At 42.6% G+C, this 23,782-nt stretch overlaps 1 protein-coding gene across 2 annotated transcripts; it reads left to right on the top strand.

The window, feature by feature from the left end:
- The first annotated feature begins 4,981 nt into the window (after positions 1-4,981).
- Positions 4,982-23,559, top strand: COIL (coilin). 2 transcript variants are annotated; one of them, XM_019415678.2, is made up of 7 exons: positions 4,982-5,259; positions 13,929-15,042; positions 15,165-15,248; positions 15,660-15,707; positions 18,259-18,328; positions 20,936-21,024; positions 22,591-23,559. In XM_019415678.2, the coding sequence occupies exons 1-7, from the start codon at positions 5,015-5,017 to the stop codon at positions 22,678-22,680; spliced, it is 1,740 nt and encodes a 579-aa protein (XP_019271223.2). In that variant the 5' UTR covers positions 4,982-5,014; the 3' UTR covers positions 22,681-23,559. The 2 variants fall into 2 exon arrangements, with proteins under 2 accessions (XP_019271223.2, XP_019271224.2); XM_019415679.2 differs by lacking the exon at positions 20,936-21,024.
- Positions 23,560-23,782: the final 223 nt, after the last annotated feature.

Below are 23,782 nucleotides of genomic sequence, written 5' to 3'. Positions count from 1 at the left end.
CAGGCTCCAAGGTGTCAGCACAGAGCCTGACTCGGGGCTGGAACTCACGAACCATGAGATCTGAAGTCAGATGCTTAACCGACTGAGCCACCCAGGCGCCCCTAGCATTCTTGAAATGACAAAATCATAGAAATGGAAAGCCTTGCAGTGGCTGTAACAGAGCAACAGGAAAGATCATTGTGATGATGGAATTGCTCTGTACTTTGATTGTATCAATGTCAATGTCCTGGTTATCACTGGGGCAAAGGTCACATGGATCTCCCTGTACTATTTTCTACAACAGCATGTGACTCTATAATTATCTCATACTAAAAAAACTTAATTTGAAAAAGGAAAGCAAATAGAAACATAAAATATATACTTCTCTGCTCCTTGCCCTTTCATTATATCCTAGGCACATTTCCATGGCAATGTATTTGGAACTACCTCGATAGGGGTTTAACTGAATACATTTTGATACAGCGGAATTCTATACAACCATTGGACGTACACTAATTTTATTCAATTAAATCCCCGTCGATGACTATTTGTTTCTCGTTGTTTGTTTTTACAACGTTTCAGCAAACACGACGCAGGAGCCTTTGCACATAGTATTAGTCTATCTGTAGGATAAATGCCTAGATGTGGAATTGCCAGGTCAAAGGGTATCTGAATTTATAATTTAGACAAGTGTTTAGAAACTTCTAAAGGGTAATTTGAAAAAAGAATAGGTCCTTTCTATAAATTTTTGTAGTCACGAACATGGCAAAATACAGATAAGCACACAGAATTGGGTACCTACCACCCAGCCTTATTAAAATAATTTAATACTTTGTTTCAGACTCTTAGATTACATTAGATTCAATTGGATTATAGCTAAGGTTAGATCTGACTCTTAGAATTACAGTGTAGTGTCGACCCTTTGTCATCACGCCTGGTTCCCATAGTAGAGAGAATGGTGACATTTGACTATCTCCAGGAAGGAAACAAGAATAGTCATGCAAGCACTTAAAAGCCACCTGCTGCTTAAGTACCTTTTCGCTTTTGGAGTAGCAGTCTTCGAACTGGGGGCAAGTAAGTGCTGAAGAGTACCCAAACACTTTCTTTTCTTTTTTTAAACTGGCTTCTGGATTTATATCTGATTTTTTTTCTTTTTTCTTTTTTTTTACCCAAACACTTTCTAAGGTGAAACAGGACTGCGTGGTTTTAAGAGAATCAGATTATACATCTCTTTTTTTCACTTGAACTTCTTCCTTTTTTTTTCTTTTTAAGTTTATTTCTTTTGAGAGAGAGAGAGAATGAGACAGGGGGAGGGTCAGAGAGAAAGGGAAAGAGAGAATCCCAAGCAGACTCTGGGCTGTCAGTGCAGAGCCTAATGCAGGGCTAGATTCCAGTAACCTGTGAGATCATGGCCTGAGCCAAAATCAAGAGTCAGACGATTAACCAACTGAGCCACCCAGGCGCCCCGAGATTCTGCATTTTTTAAAATATTTATTTATTTATTTATTTATTTATTTATGAGAGAGAAAGAGAGAGAGAAAGAGGGAGCACAAGCCAGAGAGGGGCAGAGAAAGAGGGAGCCAGAGGATCCCAAGTGGGCTCTGTGCTGGGGTACCTGGGTGGCTCAGCTGGTTAAGTGTCCGACTTTGGCTCAGGTCATGATCTCACGGTTTGTGAGTTTGAGCCCCATGTCGGGCTCTGTGCTGACAGCTCAGAGCCTGGAGCTTACTTTGGATTCTGTGTCTCCCTCTCTCTCTGTCCCACCACCTCTTGCACTTTCTCTCTCTCTGTCTCTCTCAAAAATAAATAAACATTAAAAATTTTTTTTAAAAAAAGCAACCAAAGTGGGCTCTGTGGTGCCAGCAGACAGCTTGATGTGGGGCTCAAACTCCTGAACCATGAGATCCTGACCTGAGCTGAAGTCAGACACTTAACTCACTGAACCACCCAGACACCACTCACTTTCATTTTTTAAAGACAATTTCATGGGGTAAAGAGTTTCAAGGTCACAGTATTTTTCTTTCAGCATTAAAAAAAAAAGTTGTTGATGCTTATTTATTTTTGAGAGAGAGACAGAGTGAAAGCGGGGGAGAGGCAAAGCAGGCTCCAGGTTACAAGCTCTGAACTTGGGGCTGTCAGCACAGAGCCTGACAAGGGGATGGAACCCACAAGCTGTGAGATCATGACCTGATGCTTAACCGACTGAGCCACAAGTGCCCCTCTGTGTCTCATTTAAGATAGCTCCTATTACTGTGTCTTCAAGTTCACTAATCTTTTCTTTCTCATCTGTGAATCTTTTTTTTTAATGTTTACTTTTTTATTTATTTTGTAGGAGACAGAAAGAGGGAGGGACAGAGAGAGAGGATCCCAAGTTGGCTGTGCACTGTCACCACAGAGCCTGACATGGGGCTCAAACCCAAGAACTGTAAGGTCATGACCCGAGCTGAAATCAAGAGTTGGACACTCAACAGACTGAGCCACCCAGGCGCCCCCACTTGAACTTCTTCCTAAAGCTGATTGCCTGAGAATGTGATGGCACTGTTTCTGTTCTCCAAAGTAAAAGTATCTTTTTCTCTCTCCTGCCTCCATCTATGTAGCCTTACTGGCACCTACTATACTTGGTTATTTATTTGTACCAGGTTTATTAAATTTAGATTAATTTTAGGGATAACTGTAGTGCATTCTACAGTAAATAATGGACAAGGCAGCAATCACTGATACATAAAATCTAGTAATGCCCTGACCTTGAGAAAACGGCTTCTTTCTATTGGGATCAACTCCTTTCTCTTAGATATTAATACTCTCTTTCAATTCAGTCAAATGAGTGCTTATAAACATAATTGATTTCGACTATCAAATTAAATTGCTAGTAAATCTGTAACAGTTCAAACGTCCACTATCTCTCTACCCATGAATATTCAAGTCTTTGATTACAATTCTCATTTTTTGCCCATTTCATCTCATTTAGCTCCATAAACCAAGCACCTCTAAATGTAAGATTAAGTGGTGTAGTCATCCCTTAAGTCTCAATGGAGCTTCCCAAATATTGAGAAAGTGAATGACTCTAGCGACTGGGCAAACGCTCCTTTTGGATGTCAGGTGATTCCCAATTCTTTGTTTTTAACATTATGCAACATAATTGAATTGTTGGCTGATGGAGTACTGAAAATAAATTTTTTAAGTGTTTTTCTTTATTTTTCAGGAAGAGAGACAGAGAGATTTTGAGTGGGAGAAGGACAAAGAGAGAGGGAGACAACAGAATCTGGAGCAGGCTCCAGGCTCTGAGAAGCTGTCAGCACAGAGCCTGATGCGGGGCTCAAACTCACAAACGCGAAATCATGACCTGAGCCGAAGGTGGATGCTTAATTTAATGGCTTGAGCCACCCAGGTACCCCTGAAAAAAAATTTTAAAGGAAGATCTCTAGGAAACTTTAGCATGTAACGTGGAAGGAGTTTAAACAACTGGCTGACATTGCCAACGACATAAGTCCTTCTATTCTTTTTTTTTTTTTTTAATGTTTATTTATTATTTCTGAGAGGGGGGAAAGAGAGTGCATGCATGTGTGAGCCGGGGAGGGGCAGAGAGAGGATCCAAAGCAGGCTCTGTGCTGACAGCAGAGAGCCCTATGCAGGGCTCGAACTCAAGAACAGTGAGATCATGACCTGAGCCCAAGTCAGACGTTCAGCCAACTGAGCCACCCAGGCGCCAAGCCGTTCTAGTCTTACCCACTTATATAAATGAACAAGTTTTCTCAGGATTTTACATCTATAAAAACAAAAAAATTGATCTAGAATCAATGTGGAGCCCTGTCTCTTTTAGCAATATTCATCCAGAAAGACTTGACCTAACAAATTAAAAAAAAAAAGGCAGCTCCATTTCGTTAATAGATGTTTCCATGTCCATTTTATTTTCCCTGTTTAATAATTATGTACCAAATGTGTGATGTTTTATGTTATTTTGATCAGTTGTGTACCATTCATAACAGTAATAATAACTCAATCATAAGATCTACAGCATTAGGGTTACAGGAAAATAAAATTTCCCAAAAAATTTTCTTTCAATGTGTCCAATGACTACAAAATATTAGCATTTACTAGTCCAGTAACCTTGGGTTAGTTACTTAATCTAAACCCTTTTTTTTAAATCTTCAAAATGGGAATAGTAATAGTTCATAATTCATATCTTTGTCATGAAAACTAAAGGAATTAATATGCTATGTGAACGGATGGAATGGAAATTTGAATGATGTACACTTTATGATTTACTTACCTAGTGGTTAATAAGGGGGCTTATTTTTATATTTTAAAATATGGATGGGGCACCTGGGTGGCTTAGTCGGTTGGGCATCTGACTTAGGCTCAGGTCATGATCTTGCGATTCATGAGTTCGAGCCCCAGGTTGGGCTCTGTGCTGACAGCTCAGAGCCTGAAGCCTGCTTCAAATTCTGTGTCTCCCTCTCTCTCTGCCCCTCCTCCACTTGCGCTCTGTGTCTCTCAAAAATAAACATTAAAAATATAAAAATAAAATATGGATGGTGGTAGGTATTACACCGATAAGGTCTTTCAATTCCACTAGGCACATGTAAAGGAGTGACAAGTGGTTTTATTTTAAACGTATATTTACAATATACCAGGAAATGCATCTTTTCCAACTCTTTACCAACGAAAAAATTGTCAAATGTATTGGGAGTAACTGCTTTTTTGAAATTCTTTTCCATATATAAGCAAATATCTTAGAAGACAACGACTGAGAAGTGCTTGTTTATCCAGAGAGTTGCCTAAATTTCGACCCTGCATAGAGCTCAGCGGGAAAGGAGTGAAGGCATTTATTTCACTTATGCCCTTCCCTAGCCCAGCGATGAGCAAAATGGAATCGAATCAACCCCGCTCCGCGTTCTTGCGGGTCACGGGAGCCTGCAGTAGCCACTGGCAGCCAATAGAGGGCACACGTTAAAAGGCCCCAGGGGGCGGGCCGCCGAGCACGCCTCTCGGTAGCCCTGTGGTGTCTCTCGGCTTCCGTTGAGCAACGGGCAAGATGGCGGCCTCCGAGACGGTTAGGCTACGGCTTCAATTTGATTATCCGCCTCCAGCTACCCCTCACTGCACGGCCTTTTGGCTTCTCGTCGACTTGAACAGATGCCGAGTGGTCACGGATCTCATTAGTCTCATCCGCCAGCGCTTCGGCTTCAGTTCTGGGGCCATCCTGGGCCTCTACTTGGAGGGGGGGCTTTTGCCCCCAGCCGAGAGCGCGCGCCTGGTACGAGACAACGACTGCCTCAGGTGGGCGAGGCGCGGGGTTGGGGGTGGCGGGGTGGGCGGCGGGCCGGGGACGCGCCTGCGCACGCCCGGGGCGCCTCGGGCCTCTGGAGGCCGCGCGTGGGTGAGGGGTGTGGAGTGGGGGTGGGCGTGGGGTGGGGCTGTCAAGCTGCTCATTCGTGCACCGGAGGGATGCTGATTGGTCTAGGCCAGGATGGGGCTCAGGAATCTGCACTGGGAGGAGCATCCTTCCCGGAGTGCTCCGGGGGCAAGTGGTTACTGGGACAAGCCTGGGAAGACAGTGATCTGGTGCCCGGGCCGGGCGCGTGCTTCTTGCAACCTTGATTTAGCAAGCGCGTTCTTACTGTGTTACATGCGCCGGATGCGGATGTGCATGAGACCTGGCCTTCCCCTGGCGGCTGGCAAGGTCAGGTGCAGGGGGCCCAGGCAAATAGAACAGTCATGTTCTCTTCCAAGCGTGCAGTTTGTCCAGCCTTAGTAAGCTCCTGCCAGATCTCCTGAGACTTACGGTGTCATTCTTGCCTCACCTGGGTATTTTATGGTTCATTTAAGTAGGTGTTTGGGACCTTTTGGGTTGTGAATTGGAAAATAAAATAGTTTTAAATATGCTTTTGGAAATAAAAAAAAAAAATGATACAGAGGGGGCGCCTGGGCGGCTTAGTCAGTTGAGCTCAGACTCTTGATCTTGGCTCAAGTCATGATCTCACAGTCGTGAGGTCCAGCTCTGAGTAGGGCTCTGGGCTGAGAGTGCAAAGTCTACTTGGGATTCTCTCTCTCCCTCTGTCTTTGCCCTTTCCCTGCTCGCTCTCTCTCTCTCTCTCCAAATAAATAAATAAAATTTAAAAATGACACAGAGGTGGGTATCGAGGAGCCATTGTGGTATGAATTGCCCATGTGTGGTTGATTTGTCTCGATAAAATGGTAAGACAGGATCATTTCAGTTTGGATTCTTATCTTAGACTAATTTATTCAGGGCTTCTTTTTAAAACTTCAGGTACAATGAAAAAGTTCTAGAGTTTTGAACCAGGCTGCTTCCTCTGCTTGCTCTTTGTTGAATATTCTTTCCTCAGAGCATGTCAGATTCATGAGATTTCTTCAGAACATCAGGGAATTCAGTTTGGAACAATTACTACATCTTTGTGTGTGTGTCTCTCTTAAAAATGGGAATGCTGTGATTTACTAATGTTTAGTCGTTTCTAAAGACAATTTGAAATAGTTAAAATTTCAAAAAGAGTTCTTTTTCCTTTTTATTCACTGAAATAGCTTTCCATTATTTGTGCAATTCAGGAACTGCTTAAATGTTACGGTTGTAAGGACTGTATCCCCTCCTGTGAAGTTTACTTTCTGACCTGCCCCCTGCCTAATGAATTACTAACTGCAGTGCAGTTACACCTCAAGTAATGAATCACCTGGGAATTGCACTCTGTATAATGAAGTGAACAATGTCAAAAGCAAATGATGATGGCTTTTATAAGAAATAAACATAGCACGGTCGCAGGCCGAATTCCTCCTAAACACTTAAAATGCATAACTGTGTATGGTAAGAAATATCTCTGTAGCTGGCTTCGGTGGTTAATGGGGCAGACCTTAGGAAAAAAATTGAATTTGTAAAAATTTTTGTTTAAAAAAATTTTTTTAATGTTTATTTATTCTTGAGACAGAGACAGAGCGTGAACAGGGGAGGGGCAGAGAGAGAGAGGGAGACACAGAATCTGAAACAGGCTCCAGGCTCTGAGCTGTCAGCACAGAGGCCGACGCAGGGCTCGAACCCACGAACTGTGAGATCATGACCTGAGCCGAAGTCGGACGCCCAACCGACTGAGCCACCCAGGTGCCCCAATTTGTAAAAATTTCATGTTTTTGTGGTTTCCTGTTTTCCATCATTTCTGTCTTCCCCCAACAGATTCACCTTTCTCCAGAGCTGCAGAAGAAAGCCTAGTCTCTTTTTTTTAAAGGTTCCTAATATTGTTGGAGTAGACCAAGATAACTAGTTTCATGTTTTTGTATGTTACCTTCTTGTGTGATGCAGGCAGGCAGCCTGGATAATTACACTAGATTGTGTTGCTAAGCGCAGGAGACAGTGGAGAAGGGAGAGATCTTCGTGAAACACAAGGGGTCAGGGAATTTTGCAGCACCTTGAAGGACATGTAGGAAATGGAAATGTTGGGTAGCCCATTACTAGTGGAGGCAAAAGCTAGCCTGACTCGGTGAAGAGATGCATCTGGCCGCAGAAGGATTCTGTAGGGGTTGCCGGAGTACTGAAAAGTCTCATGGGGAAAGGTGAGCCAGGTGGTGGCTATCCCGTGAGGCTGGAGAGGTTTCTCCTCACTTGTATGCCACGGCCATTTCCTCACGGCCCATTCTCTTATGCGCCCACAGTCTGACTTTTTCTGCTTTGACAGACGAAAAAAGATTTATACTTTAAAATGGCTCAAGGTAAAGAGTCCCTTATTTATCTTCTCACATACTCTTTCCGGTATTACCCCACTCTCTAGAAGTATCCTCAGTTAAGTTTGGGGTCTGTCTTCCTAGATTTTTTTTCTCATACACACGCAAACATATACTTTTTAAATACACATGCCATTATAATATACATATTGTCCTGCCCCTGACTTTTTTTTTTTTTTTTTTTTTTTTTAGAGAGACAGAGCAAGTGCCATTGGGGGAGAGGGGCAGAGAGAGAGAGAGAGAGAGAGAGAGAGAGAGAGAGCTGGGGAAAGGCAGAGAGAGTGGGAGAGAGAGAATCCCGAGCAGGCTCCACATTGCCAGCATGGAGCCTGAGGGGCTCGAACTCATGAATCGTGAGATCATGACCTGAGCTGAAATCAAGAGTTGGATGCTTAACTGACTGAGCCACCCAGGCGCCCTGAGAGAGAGAGAATCTTAAGCAAGTTCTGTGCTGAGCGCAGATCTTGATGCAGGACTTGACCCCATGACCCTGGGATCATGACCTGAGCCAAAATTAAGAGTCTGACTCTCAACTGACTGAGCCACCCAGGCACCCCTGCACCTACCTCACTTTTTTACCTAACATATCTTGGGTATCTTTCATTTTAGTGTATATGGTATGTGATGTACATCATTCTTTTTTTAAATTTATTTTATTTTTTTTTTTTAAAGAGAGAGTGCATGAGCTGGGGAGAGGGGCAGAAGGGGGGAGAGAGAGAGAGAGAGAGAGAGAGAGAGAGAGAGAGAGAGAGAATTTTAAGCAGGTTCCATGCTCAGTGTGGAGCCTGACGCAGGGCTCAGTCCCACGACGCTGGGATCATGACCTGAGCCAAAATCAAGAGTTGGATGCTGAACCCTATAAGCCACTCAGGTGCCCCTACATCTTCTTTTTAAATGCCACATAGTAGGGGTGCCTGGGTGGCTCAGTCAGGTGAGCGTCTGACTTCAGATCAGGTCATGATCTCACGGTTCATGGGTTTGAGCCCTGGGTCGGGCTCTGTGCTGACAGCTCGGAGCCTGGAGCCTGCTTCGGATTCTGTGTCTCCTTCTCTTTCTGCCCCTCCCCTGTTCACGCTCTGTCTCTCAAAAATAAATAAATGTAAAAACAATGTTTCTTAAATGCCACATAGTATTCTTTTACATGCCATAAATTTATTTAACCAATTTCTTCCTAATGGACATTTTAGGTTGTTATCTTAGTTCATTTGGGCTGTTATAATAAAAATACCATAATCTGGGTAGCTTATAAACAACAGAAATTGGCACCCGGGTGGCTCAGTCAGCTAAGTGTCCGACTTCAGCTCAGGTCATGATCCTGAGGTTTGTGAGTTTGAGCCCCGAGTAGGGCTCTGTGCTGACAGCTCAGAGCCTGAAGCCTGCTTCGGATTCTGTGTCTCCCTCTCTCTCTGCCCCTTCCCTGCTCACACTCTGTCCCTGTCTCTCTCTCAAAAATAAATAAACATTAAAAAATCTAAAAAATAAATTAAAGGGGCGCCTGGGTGGCTCAGTCGGTTAAGCGTCCGACTTCGGCTCAGGTCGTGATCTTGCTGTCTGTGAGTTCGAGCCCCGCGTCAGGCTCTGTGCTGACAGCTCAGAGCCTGGAGCCTGTTTCAGATTCTGTGTCTCCCTCTCTCTCGGACCCTCCTCTGTTCATACTCTGTCTCCCTCTGTCTCAAAACTAAATAATAAATGTTAAAAAAAATTAAAAATAAATTGAAAAATAAAGCAACGGAAATTAATTTCTTATAGTTCAGAGACTGGGGAGTCCAAGATCAAGGTGCCAGCAGATTTGGTGTCTAGTGAGGTTTGCTTTCTGGTTCGTAGATGGCACCTTCTCACTGTGTCCTCATGTGATGGACGGGACTAGGGAGTGTCGTAGGGTCTCTTGGATACGAGCACTAATCTGATTCATGAGAGGTCCACGCTCATGGCCTAAGCAGCTTCCAAAGTCCCCACTTCCTAATTCCATCACATTGGTGGTTAGGATTTCAACATGGATTTTGTGGGGACACCAACATTTTGACCATGGCAGTTTTTTTGTTTTGTTTTTGTTTGTTTCTTAAGATTTTATTTTTAAGTAATCTCTACGTGGGGCTCAAATTCACAACCCTGAGATCAAGAGTCACATGTTCTACCAACTGAGTCAGCCAGGCACTCCCCATGGTAGTTGTTTTCTGGTTTCCACTGGTAAACATTGCTGTAGTGAGCATTCTTGCGTGTCTGTGTGTGCTTGGGCAGTGATTTAGCCGGGTGCATTCCCAGAAGAGGTACTTGTTGGTCAAATTTTAAAATTTGGTAAGTACTGTCAAATTAGCCTCCAGAAAAGTTGCACAAGTCTGTCTTTATACCAACAATATAGGAGTTACTTTTTTTTCAGTATTGTGTGAAAAGGAAGACAGCAATGTGATTAAGAATTCAAGGTCGGGAGTCAGAACCCTGGGTGTGCATCTTGACTCATCAGTTGTGTTCCCTTGGTCCAGTAGCTTTACCTCTCTGAAGGTGATAATGCCACAGCCAGATGGGAGGGAGACTGCAGGGAACAGAGGGGACCCAAAGAGAGTCCAGCTCTACCTTTTTACTCTCCTTGTTGAATTCCATCTCCGTTTGATGGGACAAATTCATTAAAGCCCACTAACTCCTGCCCTGGGAGGACTAACAACATTTATTGTATTAACAAAAATTAGAGTTAACATTTGGATGGTACTTGCTCTGAGTCTGGCACTGCCCTAAATATACATGATAGCTCATCTGAGTATTAAAATTATTATCACTATCCCCATTTTTACAAATGAGAAAGGTTGAGCTACTATTTTAAAAATTTAAAGTGGCAGAACAAGGATTTGAATCCAATCGCTTGGGCCTTGGCCAAAAGTGGGTGGCCCGCAGTGGGTGTGGGGGTCAGGCTATGCAGTTGGACGTGGCTGTATTTCTGTGTGATCGAATCCTAGAAGTGAAGTTGCACATTTAGGGGCGCTTGGGTGGCTCTGTCGATTGAGCGTCCGACTTCGGCTTAGGTCATGATCTTGGGCTTGTGAGTTCGAGCACCACATCGGGCTCACTGCTATCAGCACAGAGCCAGTTTCAGATACTCTGTCTCCCTCTCTCTGTCCATCCCCCCCCGCATAAAAAAACTTTAAAAGAAAGAAAGTAAATTGCGCATTTATTTTTTTTAATTTTTTTTTAACGTTTATTTATTTTTGAGACAGAGAGAGACAGAGCATGAACAGGGGAGGGGCAGAGAAAGAGGGAGACACAGAATCTGAAACAGGCTCCAGGCTCTGAGCTGTCAGCACAGAGCCCAACGTGGGGCTCGAACTCACGGACCATGAGATCATGACCTGAGCCGAAGTCGGACACTTAACCGACCAAGCCACCCAGGCGCCCCAATAAATTGCACATTTAAAGGAAGCACCTTTAACGTGGGCACGTGGCTGGCTCAGTCTAAACAGCATGTGACTTTTGATCTCGGGGTCTGAGTTCAAGCCCCACAGGGGGTGTAGAGATTACTGAAATAAATAAATCTTTAAAAAAAAAAAAAGGATCACCTTGCATTTTGATAATATCACCTGGCTTGCCCTACAGAGTTTGCATGAACACTGGAGAGTCTGTTTTAGAAATTTCTTGGAATTAAATCTCTTTCACTGCTAATTACATAGGTAATTCACTTCTCTTTGTACAAGGACAGCTATGTTTGTTGTCTGTGATCCAAGTAAAGAAATGAAGGACATTGCCAGGGAAAGTGCATACCCTGAAAGGAATTGGTTGGTAACTCGGCAGACCCAGGTGAACCATTTCTTACTCTCTGGATGGCATTTTGTTCCTCAATCTTATTATGTTCCCAACAGAAATGATTCTCCTCAGGAATCACAGATAGTGAATAAGGCGGCAGCAGTCATAGGTCATACCTTCGTATCAGAATCCACAGATTCACTGTCTTCAGAATGGGTAAGGTGATGCCAAGGGCTGCTTTTGTAAGCATGAGGGTCTTGCAGGCTCCTCTGAAAGGCAGCAGGTGCCGGGTTCCAGTGATTTAATAAACCGCAATGACTGAACAGAGTCTTGCAACCATTTTCAAAGTTTGATGGAAAATTCAGTCCTAATTGGTTGCCTTAGAATTGAAACTTGAATCATAGCATTGCTACAAAGTAAAACAAATTAATCAAGAATGTCAAGGGACAATCCATTATTCTTACAAGTTCCCCAGTTCTTAGAGTCACAGGATTTCCAGCTAGTTTTTGCCCATTTAAGAATCACTTCCTTGCTGCTAGATGCTGAAGTCCATCCTGGGAATACAGGATGGTGTATTTTTATAATCTAAATCTCTGATTGTTCATACTTTTTTTTTTCTCTCTTTATCCTGATATCAGTAGCTTTGACTTTGCTTTGTATGTGTCTGTGTATCTGTGTATTCTGAAGAATAATTGAGGATTTTTTCACCTGCCACATTGAGATAAATCCACCGGTATTACAGTCCCTTAAAAGAATTTAAAGAGTGCTTATATATTCTTATTCACCAATTATACTTTATTTTCAAATATGATTATACATCTTTCACTGGTTACTAAAAAAAATTGATGAAATATATAGCTGGATATAAACATATTAAAAGTATATTGCCTGTTTTTAGCAGACGATTTTGAGCACCCGCTATGAACTTGACACTGGGGACACTCTGGGCTCTCTGTCATTGGACTGCACATATTAGAGGTGGCTGTTGCCAGGCCATGGAGCAACAGAGCTCCTTTACTGTAATCATTTTGGATGAAATGTGTGTTAGGGTTCTTCAGAGAACTGGAAGCAATAGGAAATGATAAATACATAGAGATATGAATCTGTTATAAGGAATTGGCTCATGAGATTAGAGAGGCTGAGAGGTCCCAAGATTCACAATTGGCAAGCCAGAGACCTAAGAGAACCGATGATAAAGTTCCAGTCCAAGTCCAAAGGCCTGAGATCCAGGGGAGCCGATGGTGTAAGTTCCAGCTCTAGTGTGAGTCTGAAGGCAGGAGCAGGCTGAGGTCCCAGCTCAGACAGTTGGGCAGAGAGAAGGAATTCTGTTCAGACCTTCAATGGATTGGGTCAGACCCACTCACATTGGGGTGGGCCATCTGCTGGGCTTAGTGTACCCATTCAAAAATTTTTTTCTTTAATGTTCTTTTATTTTTGAGACAGAGAGAGACAGAGCATGAGTGGGGGAGGGGCAGAGAGAGAGGGCCACACAGAATCCGCAGCAGGCTCCAGACTCTGAGCCCAGAGCACAGAGCCCAACGAGGGGCTTGAATCCATGAACCGTGAGATCATGACCTGAGCGGAAGTCAGGTGCTTACCTGACTGAGCCACCAAGGCATTAGTCTACCCATTCAAATATTAATCTCGTCTAGAAATATCCTCACAGACAAACCCAGAATGATGTTTAACCAAATATCTGGGCTGTCATGGCCCAGTCAAGGTGACACATAAAATTAATAATCACAGAATGTCATGGAATTTTGTGATGGCTGTCACTGTCCCAGAGAACATAAATTGTTAGAAGGTTTTCTTAAATTTCAACAAAATAAAAATGAAGTCTGATTTTAAGAAAAAACAGCCCACATTTAAAAATAAAAATTTTTATTTTTAATACAATTTAAGTTGGTTAAACGTCCGACTCTTGATTTTGGCTCAGGTGATGATCCCACGGTTTGTGCCCCTACCCCACTCCATGCACGTACATGCTTCTCTCTCTCAAAATAAATAAACATTTAAAAAATAAAAAGAAAATAAAAAGAAGAGTGGGTACTCTGCAGTATCACCATTTGGGGTAGGCGGCATAATAGAGTGGAGAGATTGTGAACTTTGAAGTTAGACAGACTGAGGTTTGAATCCCATCTCTGCTGCCTATTAGCTGTGGACTTTGGGTGGGTTACTTACCTGAGTTGTAATTCTGTGATCTGTCTTAAAATGAAGCATACCTACTTCATGGTGGCATTTGATTAGAGAAAATGTCTAGAAAATGCTTGGGATGCAGTAGATATTCAATAAATAAAACTCGTCACTTCAAAGTTGACTCTAAGGGATGCCATATAGACCATTTTGTCAAAAAGAGTCTTTTGTCCTGAAGTTATTTGACATTTTTCCATTGACTGATGACAGGTATAGTGTGCGGCCATCCTGGTATCTAACTGTGTCCCAGAGACATGCCTGTGAATGACTCACTGTAGCTTTCTCTCTTGTTGTTTTGCTAGAGTTAAATTAGAAGAGAGAGAAACTGCGGAGAATACTGTAACAGTCAAGAATGGTGACGATAGTCATTTATTACCCAGAAAAGCAAAGAAGAGGGCATTTAAGTTGGAGGAGGGTGAAGAAACCGAACTAGATTACAGAAATTCAAAGAAACATTGGAAGAGGCAAGAGAACAGTAGCAATGGGAAGACCTTGGATCTAGAACCTAAAGCTGCCACAGATCAGAGTATGAGGAAAAAGGGCAAGAGGAAAAACAAAGCCATGTGTGGTGTAGTGGATGGTGATGACGAAGAAACCAAAAGAAAGTCACCAAAGAGGAAGGAGAAATGCGAACTTAAAAGGCAGACCAAGAACTCCAGGTCTTCTAAAGCACAGACGGTGAAGGACTGGGCCATCTCGAACTGTGGTCCTCTGAAAGGCTCACTTGCTAGGAACAGCCTTGTCAAAGCCAAAAGGAAAGGCGGCGCGGGCGTCTGTCCAAAAGACAGCCCCATTTCCTCCTCAGAGTCCGAGTCTTCTCATGAGTCCACCAGTGATGGTGTCAGCAATGTCCTCTTGGAGGTCAGAAATTCCTCAGAGAAAACAGCAACCGAGTTATCAAAGGAAGGGCCCTCGACAAAAAACACGACTGCAAACAAAGTGGCTGCCAAAACTGGCTTCACCTGTGCGGCCGTCAAGTGCAAGACGACCAGAGCATCATCTTCCAGTTCGGACTCCAGCTCGGAGTCGGACGACCAGTGCACGGTGTCGAAGAGTGCCCCGGAGCGCGCTGCGGGTTTCTTAAAGCCTGTAGGCCTCTTTGCAGGAAGAGGCTGTCCGGGCCCGGGGCTGTGCGCGCAGACCCCACACGCTGCCGGGTGGAAGCTCTCGGACGCAAACGGTGCCAGACAGGCTCCTCCCGGGCCCCCTCCCAACGTGACTCTCCCCACCAGTTTGGGAAGAGGCTGGGGGAGAGGAGAGGACCTTCTTTCTTGGAAGGGAGCTAGGGGTCGGGGTGTGCGGGGGAGAGGCCGGGGCCGAGGGCAAGCTGTTTCCTTTGTGTTAAATAGAAACCCTGAGTATCAGAAGCACCAGCAACTAAATGAAATGGTAACGAACTCCTCTACTATTATCCAGGCAAGTATTATTTATCGTGAGTGCGCTTCTTCCGCTAGGCCCGTGGGGTGTGTCTGCAGTTGATGTCACGGCTTCACTTTTGTCACCAGTAACAAAGTCACGTGACTCATGCTGTCTTTCAGAATCCGGTAGAGACACACAAGGACTACAGTTTGTTACCGCTGTTAGCAGCTGCCCCACAAGTTGGAGAAAAGATTGCATTTAAGGTACATTTTAAGACAACAATTACCACCAAAAAGATTCTTCTCCCTCCAAATAAACTTACTCATTGGCAGGTCAGGATTATATATGTGTATGTACTAGACCCTTTCCAGATCATATCTGTCCGGTGCCTAGTATGTAGTAGGTACCTACTTAGGTTTTCTGAATGAATAAAAATGGCTGAGCTTGGTGTGTGGAACCTAGCAAGCGCTCAGTTAAGAAAGGCTCTGCGTAGCACCAACCCCTCTCCACCCCAAACCGAAGAAACCTCTCCCACTGGAACTTGTGTCTCGCCGCAGGTCATGGCAGGGCTCCCAGAATGATGGAGTGGGCACCCCGCCACTGCATGTTTTCTTGGGGGCAGGGGAGAGGAACTGCGGGGCTTGTGTATTTGTGGGCTCTTTCTTCTTTTTTAGCTTTTGGAGCTGACATCCGATTATTCTCCTGATGTCTCTGACTACAAGGTAAGGCTTTTTATTTAAAAATAACGAAGTGTCAGTATATTAAACAAGCTAAAGTCGTATTTAATACTGCTAATATGGATAATTTTGATTTTTTTTCAGTAAATAATGTTGTAGAAAATGGGAGCATTATCAAAATGTAAACTTTTTAACAGTATCACTGTGGAGCCCCCAGTGTTATTTTCCTTACATCTGGGGAAGAATGTAGAATAATGACAAGTTTAATTCTTTTTTTTTTTTTTTTTTCTAACCAGCTTAGACAACCAGCTTAGCAAGCTTATTTGAATGCCACTCTCCCAGGATCCTAAACTTTGAAAGAAAATACTAAATAGCTTTCAGCCAGAAAATTTGATTACATTCATCATAGGAATCTCTTTTATATAATTGTGAATTACTGCAGATTCTTATGGTCTAACATGGCCCCTTTTATATTATCTGTTCACCACAGGTAATTCACGAGTACTGTCCCTGTAATTTATTCACTTAACACGCGTGTGGGACTTCACATTGGCATGAGCTTTATCACAATTCAGTAAAAGGTTGACCCCATCAGTGGGATTACAGAATTACATGTTCCCTTCCTTTTTTCATCCATTCAAAATTTTGTTGAAAACTTTGTTAAAGGGGTGCCTGGGTGACTCAGTCGGTTGAGCGCCTGGCTTTGGCTCAGGTCATGATCTCACAGTTCACAAGTTTGAGCCCCGCGTCGGGCTCTGTGCTGACAGCTCAGAGCCTGGAGCCTGCTTCGGATTCTGTCTCCCTCTCCCTCTGCCCCTCTCCTGCTTGTGCTTGTGTCTCTCTCTCAAAAATGAATAAATTTAAAAAAAAAAGAAAACTTTGTTAAAATGCACATTTTTTAATTTTTATGTAATATACGGAATATTAAGTCCATTTAAAAAATGAGTTGATACCTTGGAAGACTTTTTTTAAACCTTGAAAGATTTTTAAAATCTTGGTAAGAACCTTTCCTCAAAAGTAGGCTAGAAGGTAGGTCAGTTCTGGGTAACTGGTATTTTATCACATTTTTCATCTTGACCCCTTTATATAGGTGACATATAATTTGTCATCTAAAGCAGGATACTTGTGCATGAAAAGGGTTAATATTATATTAATGATTACCCTGGAAGGAAATGTAAATGGACTTGTTTTAGGCAAACCAGGATGTTTTATCACCTTACCATAGATAATTACTTTAATTCTGTGATGTACTACAAGATAGAAATATAGAATTGGTATGTTCTACAACCTCTACAAACTATGATTCTAGATGATACTGATTTTTTTATTTTTTATTTTTATTATTGGTTTTTTATTAAAAATTTTTTTTTTAATGTTTTTTATTTTATTTTTGAGAGACAGAGACAGAGCATGAGCGAGGGAGGGACCAGAGAGAGGGAGACACAGAATCCGAGGCAGGCTCCAGGCTCTGAGCTGTCAGCACAGAGCCCAAAGCAGGGCTTGAACTCATGAACCGTGAGATCATGACCTGAGCTGAAGTCAGTGTTCAACTGACTGAGCCACCCAGGCGCCCCATTATTGGTTTTTTATTTCAGAGAGAAAGTGCATGAGTGGGGGAGAGGGACAGAATAAAAAGGGCCTTGGGGGAGAATCTTAAGCAGGCTCCACGCTCAGCACAGAGCCCAACACAGGGCTTGATCCCATGACCGTGGGATCACAACCTGAGCTGAAATCAAGAGTTGGACGCTCAACCAACTGAGCCACCCAGACACCCTGATTCTGATTATTTTTAATGCATATTAAATCTATGTTGGTCATCACAGTTCTTACCCTGGAAAGCTATTTTCTTACTTTCCCGGTATTTAGAACTTTCTGGAAATGATTTTCAAAACCATTTGGAAAGTGAAAATCAGTACCAGTTTTTTTTTTTTTTTTGCCTTGACCTCAAGTGCTGTTATCTAGCTTGATCACTAGCTTTATTCCTGAAGCTTGTCTTCAAAAGTTAAATCTGTCTTCAAAGGATGTAGTCTCCTCCACGCTCAACCCTGTCTCACGTGTACGTACCTACCTGTGGGATTTTAATTGATGAAGGTGGCTGAGTGATGCCACAGAAGTCAGTGCAATGAAAGAAGAATTTATTACTTACGTTTCCCGAGGGAGGGGGAATGCCACGCCATGCAGGACCCTGGAAGAAAGCACCAGGGTGTCATCCAGAGGCAGAGACAGGAGTGAAGAGAAAGCCTGGGCAGGGCCTTTATTGGGGTTTCCTTGGGATAGGCCAGGCGGGATGGGGGAAGCAGTTTAGGATTGGCTCGTTTGAATAATTAGCAGACTTTGGGCTATAGGGGCTGTGCCTAGTTGTGTGGTACCTGACCCTGGAATGATTTAGATTCAGGGGAAATATTGGCTTGGTGTGTGGGAGTTTTATTTCTCCTACATATTGATTTATTAAAGAAAAAAAGTTTTCATATTGAGATAAAATTTATGTAATGTAAAATTTACCATTTTAACCATTTTAAAGTGTATAATTCAGTGGTTTTAGTATATTCCAGTGTTTTACCTGCTGGTTTTTGACTTGGACTTTTATTTTTGAAAGGAAGGAAAAATACTAAGCCACAATCCAGACACCCAGCAAGTAGATATAGAAATTCTTTCATCCTTACCTGGTGAGTCTTGTAGAAAAGAATTCAAAAATTTAGTCTCTTTATATCTACATTGGTTTCTAAATAGCTTTTACACACAGGAGCTGCTCTCTTGCTTGGCCTCTGGGACTAACTGTCCACTATCCCTGTCCGCACAGAGCAGCCCAGGAGACCCGAGCTCCCCCTAGTGGAGGTGTGTGTCCACTACGGATTGTTGGATCTGTTTACAAAGCTGTTAGGCAAGTTGTTCTTATTCCTGTAATTATGCAGTTTCATAAAAACTGCATAAACTAATGAACGTTGATTGCAAAAAGAATTATTTCTGTGAAACCCAAGTTGAATGCCGACCCAGGAGTATAACTAAGAAATTTACTATTCAATCGTGTGGGTGGATCTGCTTTGAGATTGGGAGGAATCTGGTAAAAATCTAGGAAGATTCTGAACTCAGGCTGCCTTGCTAGTGTTTGCATTCTTGTATCCCTTTAGAAAAACTCAGAACTGGAAATTGTAGAAATTGCAGGTATACATTAAGTATGTGGTTTATGAAAGAAAGAGAACTCTAGTCAGTGGGCTCCGAAGACCTTCTCAGGTCTATCTCCAAAGATTGGCAAATGAGCATACTTCAGTGTGTTAAGTCAAAATAGAATGTCTAAAGTATATGTGCATGCACACTCTCACACATCGTTTTAAATGGCTCCCTGCTTTATCCCTGATTCATCTCACCCATTACTGGTTCTAAAATCTGAGAATAAGAGAGCTTTTACTGTATGTGGCTTCACTTGGGTTGTGTTGTAGGGGTCCCTGGCCACAGATCAGGGGAGACCCTTTTTCTTTAGCAGAACCAAAGGCAATTAATTATATTCTCCTTGTGTTTAAATAATGTAGTGAGTAAAAGATTCAAAACTCCCGTACACAGTAATCAGTTAACATGGTTTTCCAACGAAGTCCCTTTATAATGTTAAGTAAATGATTAGATATAACTTAAATTGGTTTTCCAGCTTTCTTCTCATTAGGTTTTATTTGAGGAAATCTCTCTTCCTAGGAACGGTGGGCAAAGAAATTTGTCCATGGTCAGATTCCACGACACAGCCTGATCACTGCTTGTCAGGTGATTGACAGTGATAACATCCAATTAGAACTTTCCTTCTTTGGGGCACCAAGAAGTGTCTTTTATCTGCTCACTGGTGGAAATACAGGTAGTCCTCGCTTTGCATGGTTCTGATATATAGGAACTTTAGTTACCATGGTTTAGTTAAATAACGCCAGTTCCCAAAGACATTCGATATGTTACCTGTTAACTGACTAGTGGCACAAAGTTCTGCTAATTCTTCAGTCCACAGATCGCTACATAAATAACAGATGCCCATCATGATCGGTGACCAGTCATGTCACGTCCTTCCAAGTCTCCCGGTGATAAGTCACCGTGCACCTGTTACTCAGTTCCCATACACGCAGCATCGCATGAGGCTGTGCTGTCTCCTTGTACAATCTCAGTGATAGACCCACAGGGCATCTTACAAAAAGGATAATGGAGGTAGGGAATTGGTCGACAGAGATGAAAGTACAACAAAGAAACAAAAAGTGGTAGTTCTGGAGGTGACACCCAAGTGAAGTTTAAACTTGTGGAGTTAGAAGAAACCGCTAACCGTGGGGATGTTGGAACTGCAGTTTATGTGAACTTGACATAAAGGAAGAAGGTAGTGGTGATGACAGGGATAAAGAGGTCCCGGAGGTGGCATCAGCAAAAACATCACACAGTTGCAAAACAGAAACAAAGAAGCTCCAAGAGTTATTTCACGATGATGTCAAGATCTCAAAGGAAAAAATCCTGAAAGCTGATCCACGCTTAGAAAGGTGTCTGCAAGTTCCGTAAAGTGTAAAGATTCTCTGTGTTGTTGTTGTTATGCGACAGGAAGGCAAGCACTGTTCGAGCCACCCTTGATAAGTTTCCTTTTCTTTTCTTTCGCCTGATAAGTTTCTTACAAAGAAATAGAACACTAATTCTCGGTCTTTTTGAGGTCTTAGATTACAGTGTACTACATAAATGCTAGTTTTAATATCTTTTCATCTCCCTGTACAGTAATTTTAATGTTCTGATCGTTTTTAAAGGTCATGAGACAATCATAATTTTTCCATTGATTATTCAGATAGTTTTGCATGATGTCAGCCTGGATGGTCATTTTTATGGTCCCACACTACCATGCAACGCGAGGATTGCTGTATTACCAAGTAGTAAGCACGTTTAATTTCTGAGGACGGAGCAAAATACACAAATTTTGCAGAATTCATATCACGTTAACCTGCTGAAACAGGTCCTGTATCTGTCGGGTTACCTAATGGTCCCACGTTCTTTTCTGGGAGTACTAATAACAGTGTATGGAGCTCATTTCTTTTTGACGAAGGATAGATGGTCTCTGGCAAACGGCCCAGGGGCTCCCGTCTGCTGTTACAGGGTGTTTCCGAGGGTCTCCTGTCACTGAACACTCCATGCTTTCGTGTGCGTACCCAGCCTCCACCTCAATGGACAATTTGTTTGTGGTTGTTTTTCTAATGATATAAATTCCCTGTAGAGGAACATTTTCACTACTGGGAAATGACTTACTGTCTCTCCTTCCTACCGTCTGGTTTCAGCCATGAAAGAACCTGGGAAATTTGATTTGGTTTATCACAACGAAAATGGAACTGAGGTAGTGGAGTACGCTGTGACGCAGGAGAAGAGGGTAGGCGTGCTTCTCTTCTTGGGATTGCTCGGTCGTCCATTCTCTCTCGACTGGTTGCTGGTAGTCTGGAAGGTGACATCGCAGCTTCCGGTTTCTGGTGGTCTGGAAGGTGACATCGCAGCCGCCTGAACTGCCTGTATTAAAGTCGTAAAAGATCTAGGCCCTGGGATCTCTGGTCTGCCTACAGGGTGGCGAGTTCAGTGCCAAGTGCCAAGTTAGGGTACCGTCCCAGATCTCAAAGAGCCTACACGACAAGATTCACGAATAACAAAGTCTTATTTAAGATTATAGAGTTGTATAAAATCTTAATTGCATAAGGGTTTCAGTAGAAAAGAACAGTGTATTTAAAAACCTTTATTGATATATACATTGAGAAAATTATACGTATGTATACAGCTTGAACGATTATCACAGATGAACATACCTGTGTCACCAGCACCTAGATAAAAGAAATGGGATATTGACAACCCCCCCCTGGAAATCTCCATCGTGTCTCTTTGCAGTCATTACTACCTCCCAAATATTACCGTGATTCTGACTGATGCCAGCTTAGAAGTTTTGAAAAATGACATGAAAATGATGATTCTGTCTTTTGACTTCCATTTAATCTTTAAATTGCCCTTTTAAGAAGTATATGGTTTAGCTTTTAGGCAGCCAGACTTCCAGAGTTGCTGGCAATGCTGGCTCATGAGGCTATGCTAGCATTAAACTAACTAGAATTTATATTTAAGAAAATGCTTCCTCTTAAGGTGTTTATATTTGAAAGGTTATGGATATTATTCTGTAGCTTTCAGTATTGCAGACTCACATTTTACCTGAAATGTAAACTTGTAGAAACCCTAACCAGACTGCGTTTTGCTTTGTCTTTAGGATCGATGACACTCTTAGGGATTTATTCCCCAAACACATTTTTAGGGTCTGTGGTAGGATCAGCAGATTTGGCCACATCTCCTGTACTTCTTTATTGGCAACGTATGCCTCTGCGCTTTTTTGTTGAAATGTATTCTTGGAAACTACATTGGAAAATTAAACCTTGGAAGTTTCCCCTCTCTATGCCTATTAAACCGGGGCCTGAAGCAGAGCCTGTAATTACCTCTCCTTGACACTAGATGGCCCTCGTGATTCGTCCACACGGGCCGAGTGTTCACATTGGCTGCTCTTGGTGAGATGCGAAGCAGCTCCTGGTTTTAGGCAGCACAGGAGAGCGACTGTAGAGCTGCGCAGAGGAACATCAGCAGTCCCGGGAAGAGTGCGTGGGCCGCCTAGCCACAGGGTCTTGTTGGGCAAACCTCCCTGACCCCTTTGTAACCACCGCCCTGCGCCCCACCCCACCCCCTGCTCCAAATGAAAGAAGGGTAAAATGTGTTTAACGTAAAGTGTAGTTGCCTTCTAGGTAAACAAGTTCTTCTGCCCTAATTGAACTCAGCTTACTGGGACTCACGTCATTCCAGGTCTTCAACCATTCTGCACAAATGGAAATATACTTGACTGAAGTTTTTAATCGACTAAAACCCAGATGACCTCAAAATGAAGCCTCTAAACCAAATGTTTTGTGTCTTTCCTCAGATCACTGTTTTTTGGAGAGAGTTGATTGATCCAAGACTGATCGTTGAACCTCCGAGTACCGTACCAAGTACAGAGCCTGCTCGAGGATGACCTCTCCACCTCCTAGTCTACAAATGTCTTGTTTGTGAAAGGGACTATAACCTGAACTTGTTTTTTTTTTTAAAGATTTGAAAGTTGTGTGCGTTTTTTGTTCACTTTACTGCATAGGAAAAAAATCTACCTCATCATTTAAAATAACATGGGTGTTGCTTTTGTAGACCTTTTTTTTCCTTCTTCCAGGCTTAATTTCAGTAACAAAATTTAAAACATGACATTCCCTCCAGGCATTGTTATATATCAGCGTATATGGTTTCTTCTCTTTTTTTTTAATTTATTTTTTGACCATCAAGTAGCCATCGTCAGTAGGAGTTTATAACACCAAGTACAAGAAAATGCTGCATATCTTGTTTCAGTAACGTTGTATTAAGTAACATTTTAAGACATGAAAGCATGTTACTTGACCGAATTTTTTAATATTCAAGTTGTTCCATTAAATGTGGAGCATCTTATACATTTCAAGTATTTTATACTTGTAACTGTCAAGAATTAAAAAGTAGGTGGATTTGTTGCAGGCAATGAGTTAAGGAATCCTTTCACATTTTTCTCAACATTAAAATTAAGGATTTTCAGAACCTTGCGTAGAACAGTGAAAATAAGATCTCGTGTATTTGCCTGGGGACAAACGGGTGGTCCACCTGGGTGAGAGGATTTCCTAGGAGTTTGGCCCAGGGAATGTGTTCTCTTTCTACAAGATCTCAAGCACCTGGCTGAGTGTGAAGTGAGGACTGAACAGGAACTTCCTTTTCTGTTATTATTCAAAACAGAGCTAAAATGGCTAAATATATACTGTGAAAATTGCTTTCTTTTAACAAAACATCGGGTTCCTCCTTCAGCTTTGCAAATTTCTAAATAAAATCACATTGAACTAAACTTCCATGAGTTGAGTATTGCTGTCTTGTTTCACAATGAGGCGAGAGATACCAACAAAATTCATCAGATCTAGGAGCTGTTGGGCCAGTGATGCTGTCCAGTTTTAACCTGGATAACATTTATGTGTATCAAATGTGGATTTATTGATTTGCAATGAAAAGTATTACTCCAGAAAGAGTGAGCTCAACATGGATGGTGGATCTTGGTACTGGGGAAGTTCTTG

The sequence above is a fragment of the Panthera pardus genome, unplaced genomic scaffold (genome assembly GCF_024362965.1).
Source record: "Panthera pardus isolate Hobbes unplaced genomic scaffold, ASM2436296v1 HiC_scaffold_3, whole genome shotgun sequence".
Taxonomy (NCBI): Eukaryota; Metazoa; Chordata; class Mammalia; order Carnivora; family Felidae; genus Panthera; species Panthera pardus.
This window is presented reverse-complemented; position numbering and strand designations above follow the sequence as displayed.

Excerpts from the sequence above, each read along its gene's own strand:
- COIL (XM_019415678.2), top strand. The coding sequence starts at position 5,015 with ATGGCGGCCTCCGAGACGGTTAGGCTACGGCTTCAATTTGATTATCCG. Across the intron at positions 5,260-13,928 it reads CGAGACAACGACTGCCTCAG|AGTTAAATTAGAAGAGAGAG; the intron begins GTGGGCGAGGCG and ends TTGTTTTGCTAG. Across the intron at positions 15,043-15,164 it reads ACTCCTCTACTATTATCCAG|AATCCGGTAGAGACACACAA; the intron begins GCAAGTATTATT and ends GCTGTCTTTCAG.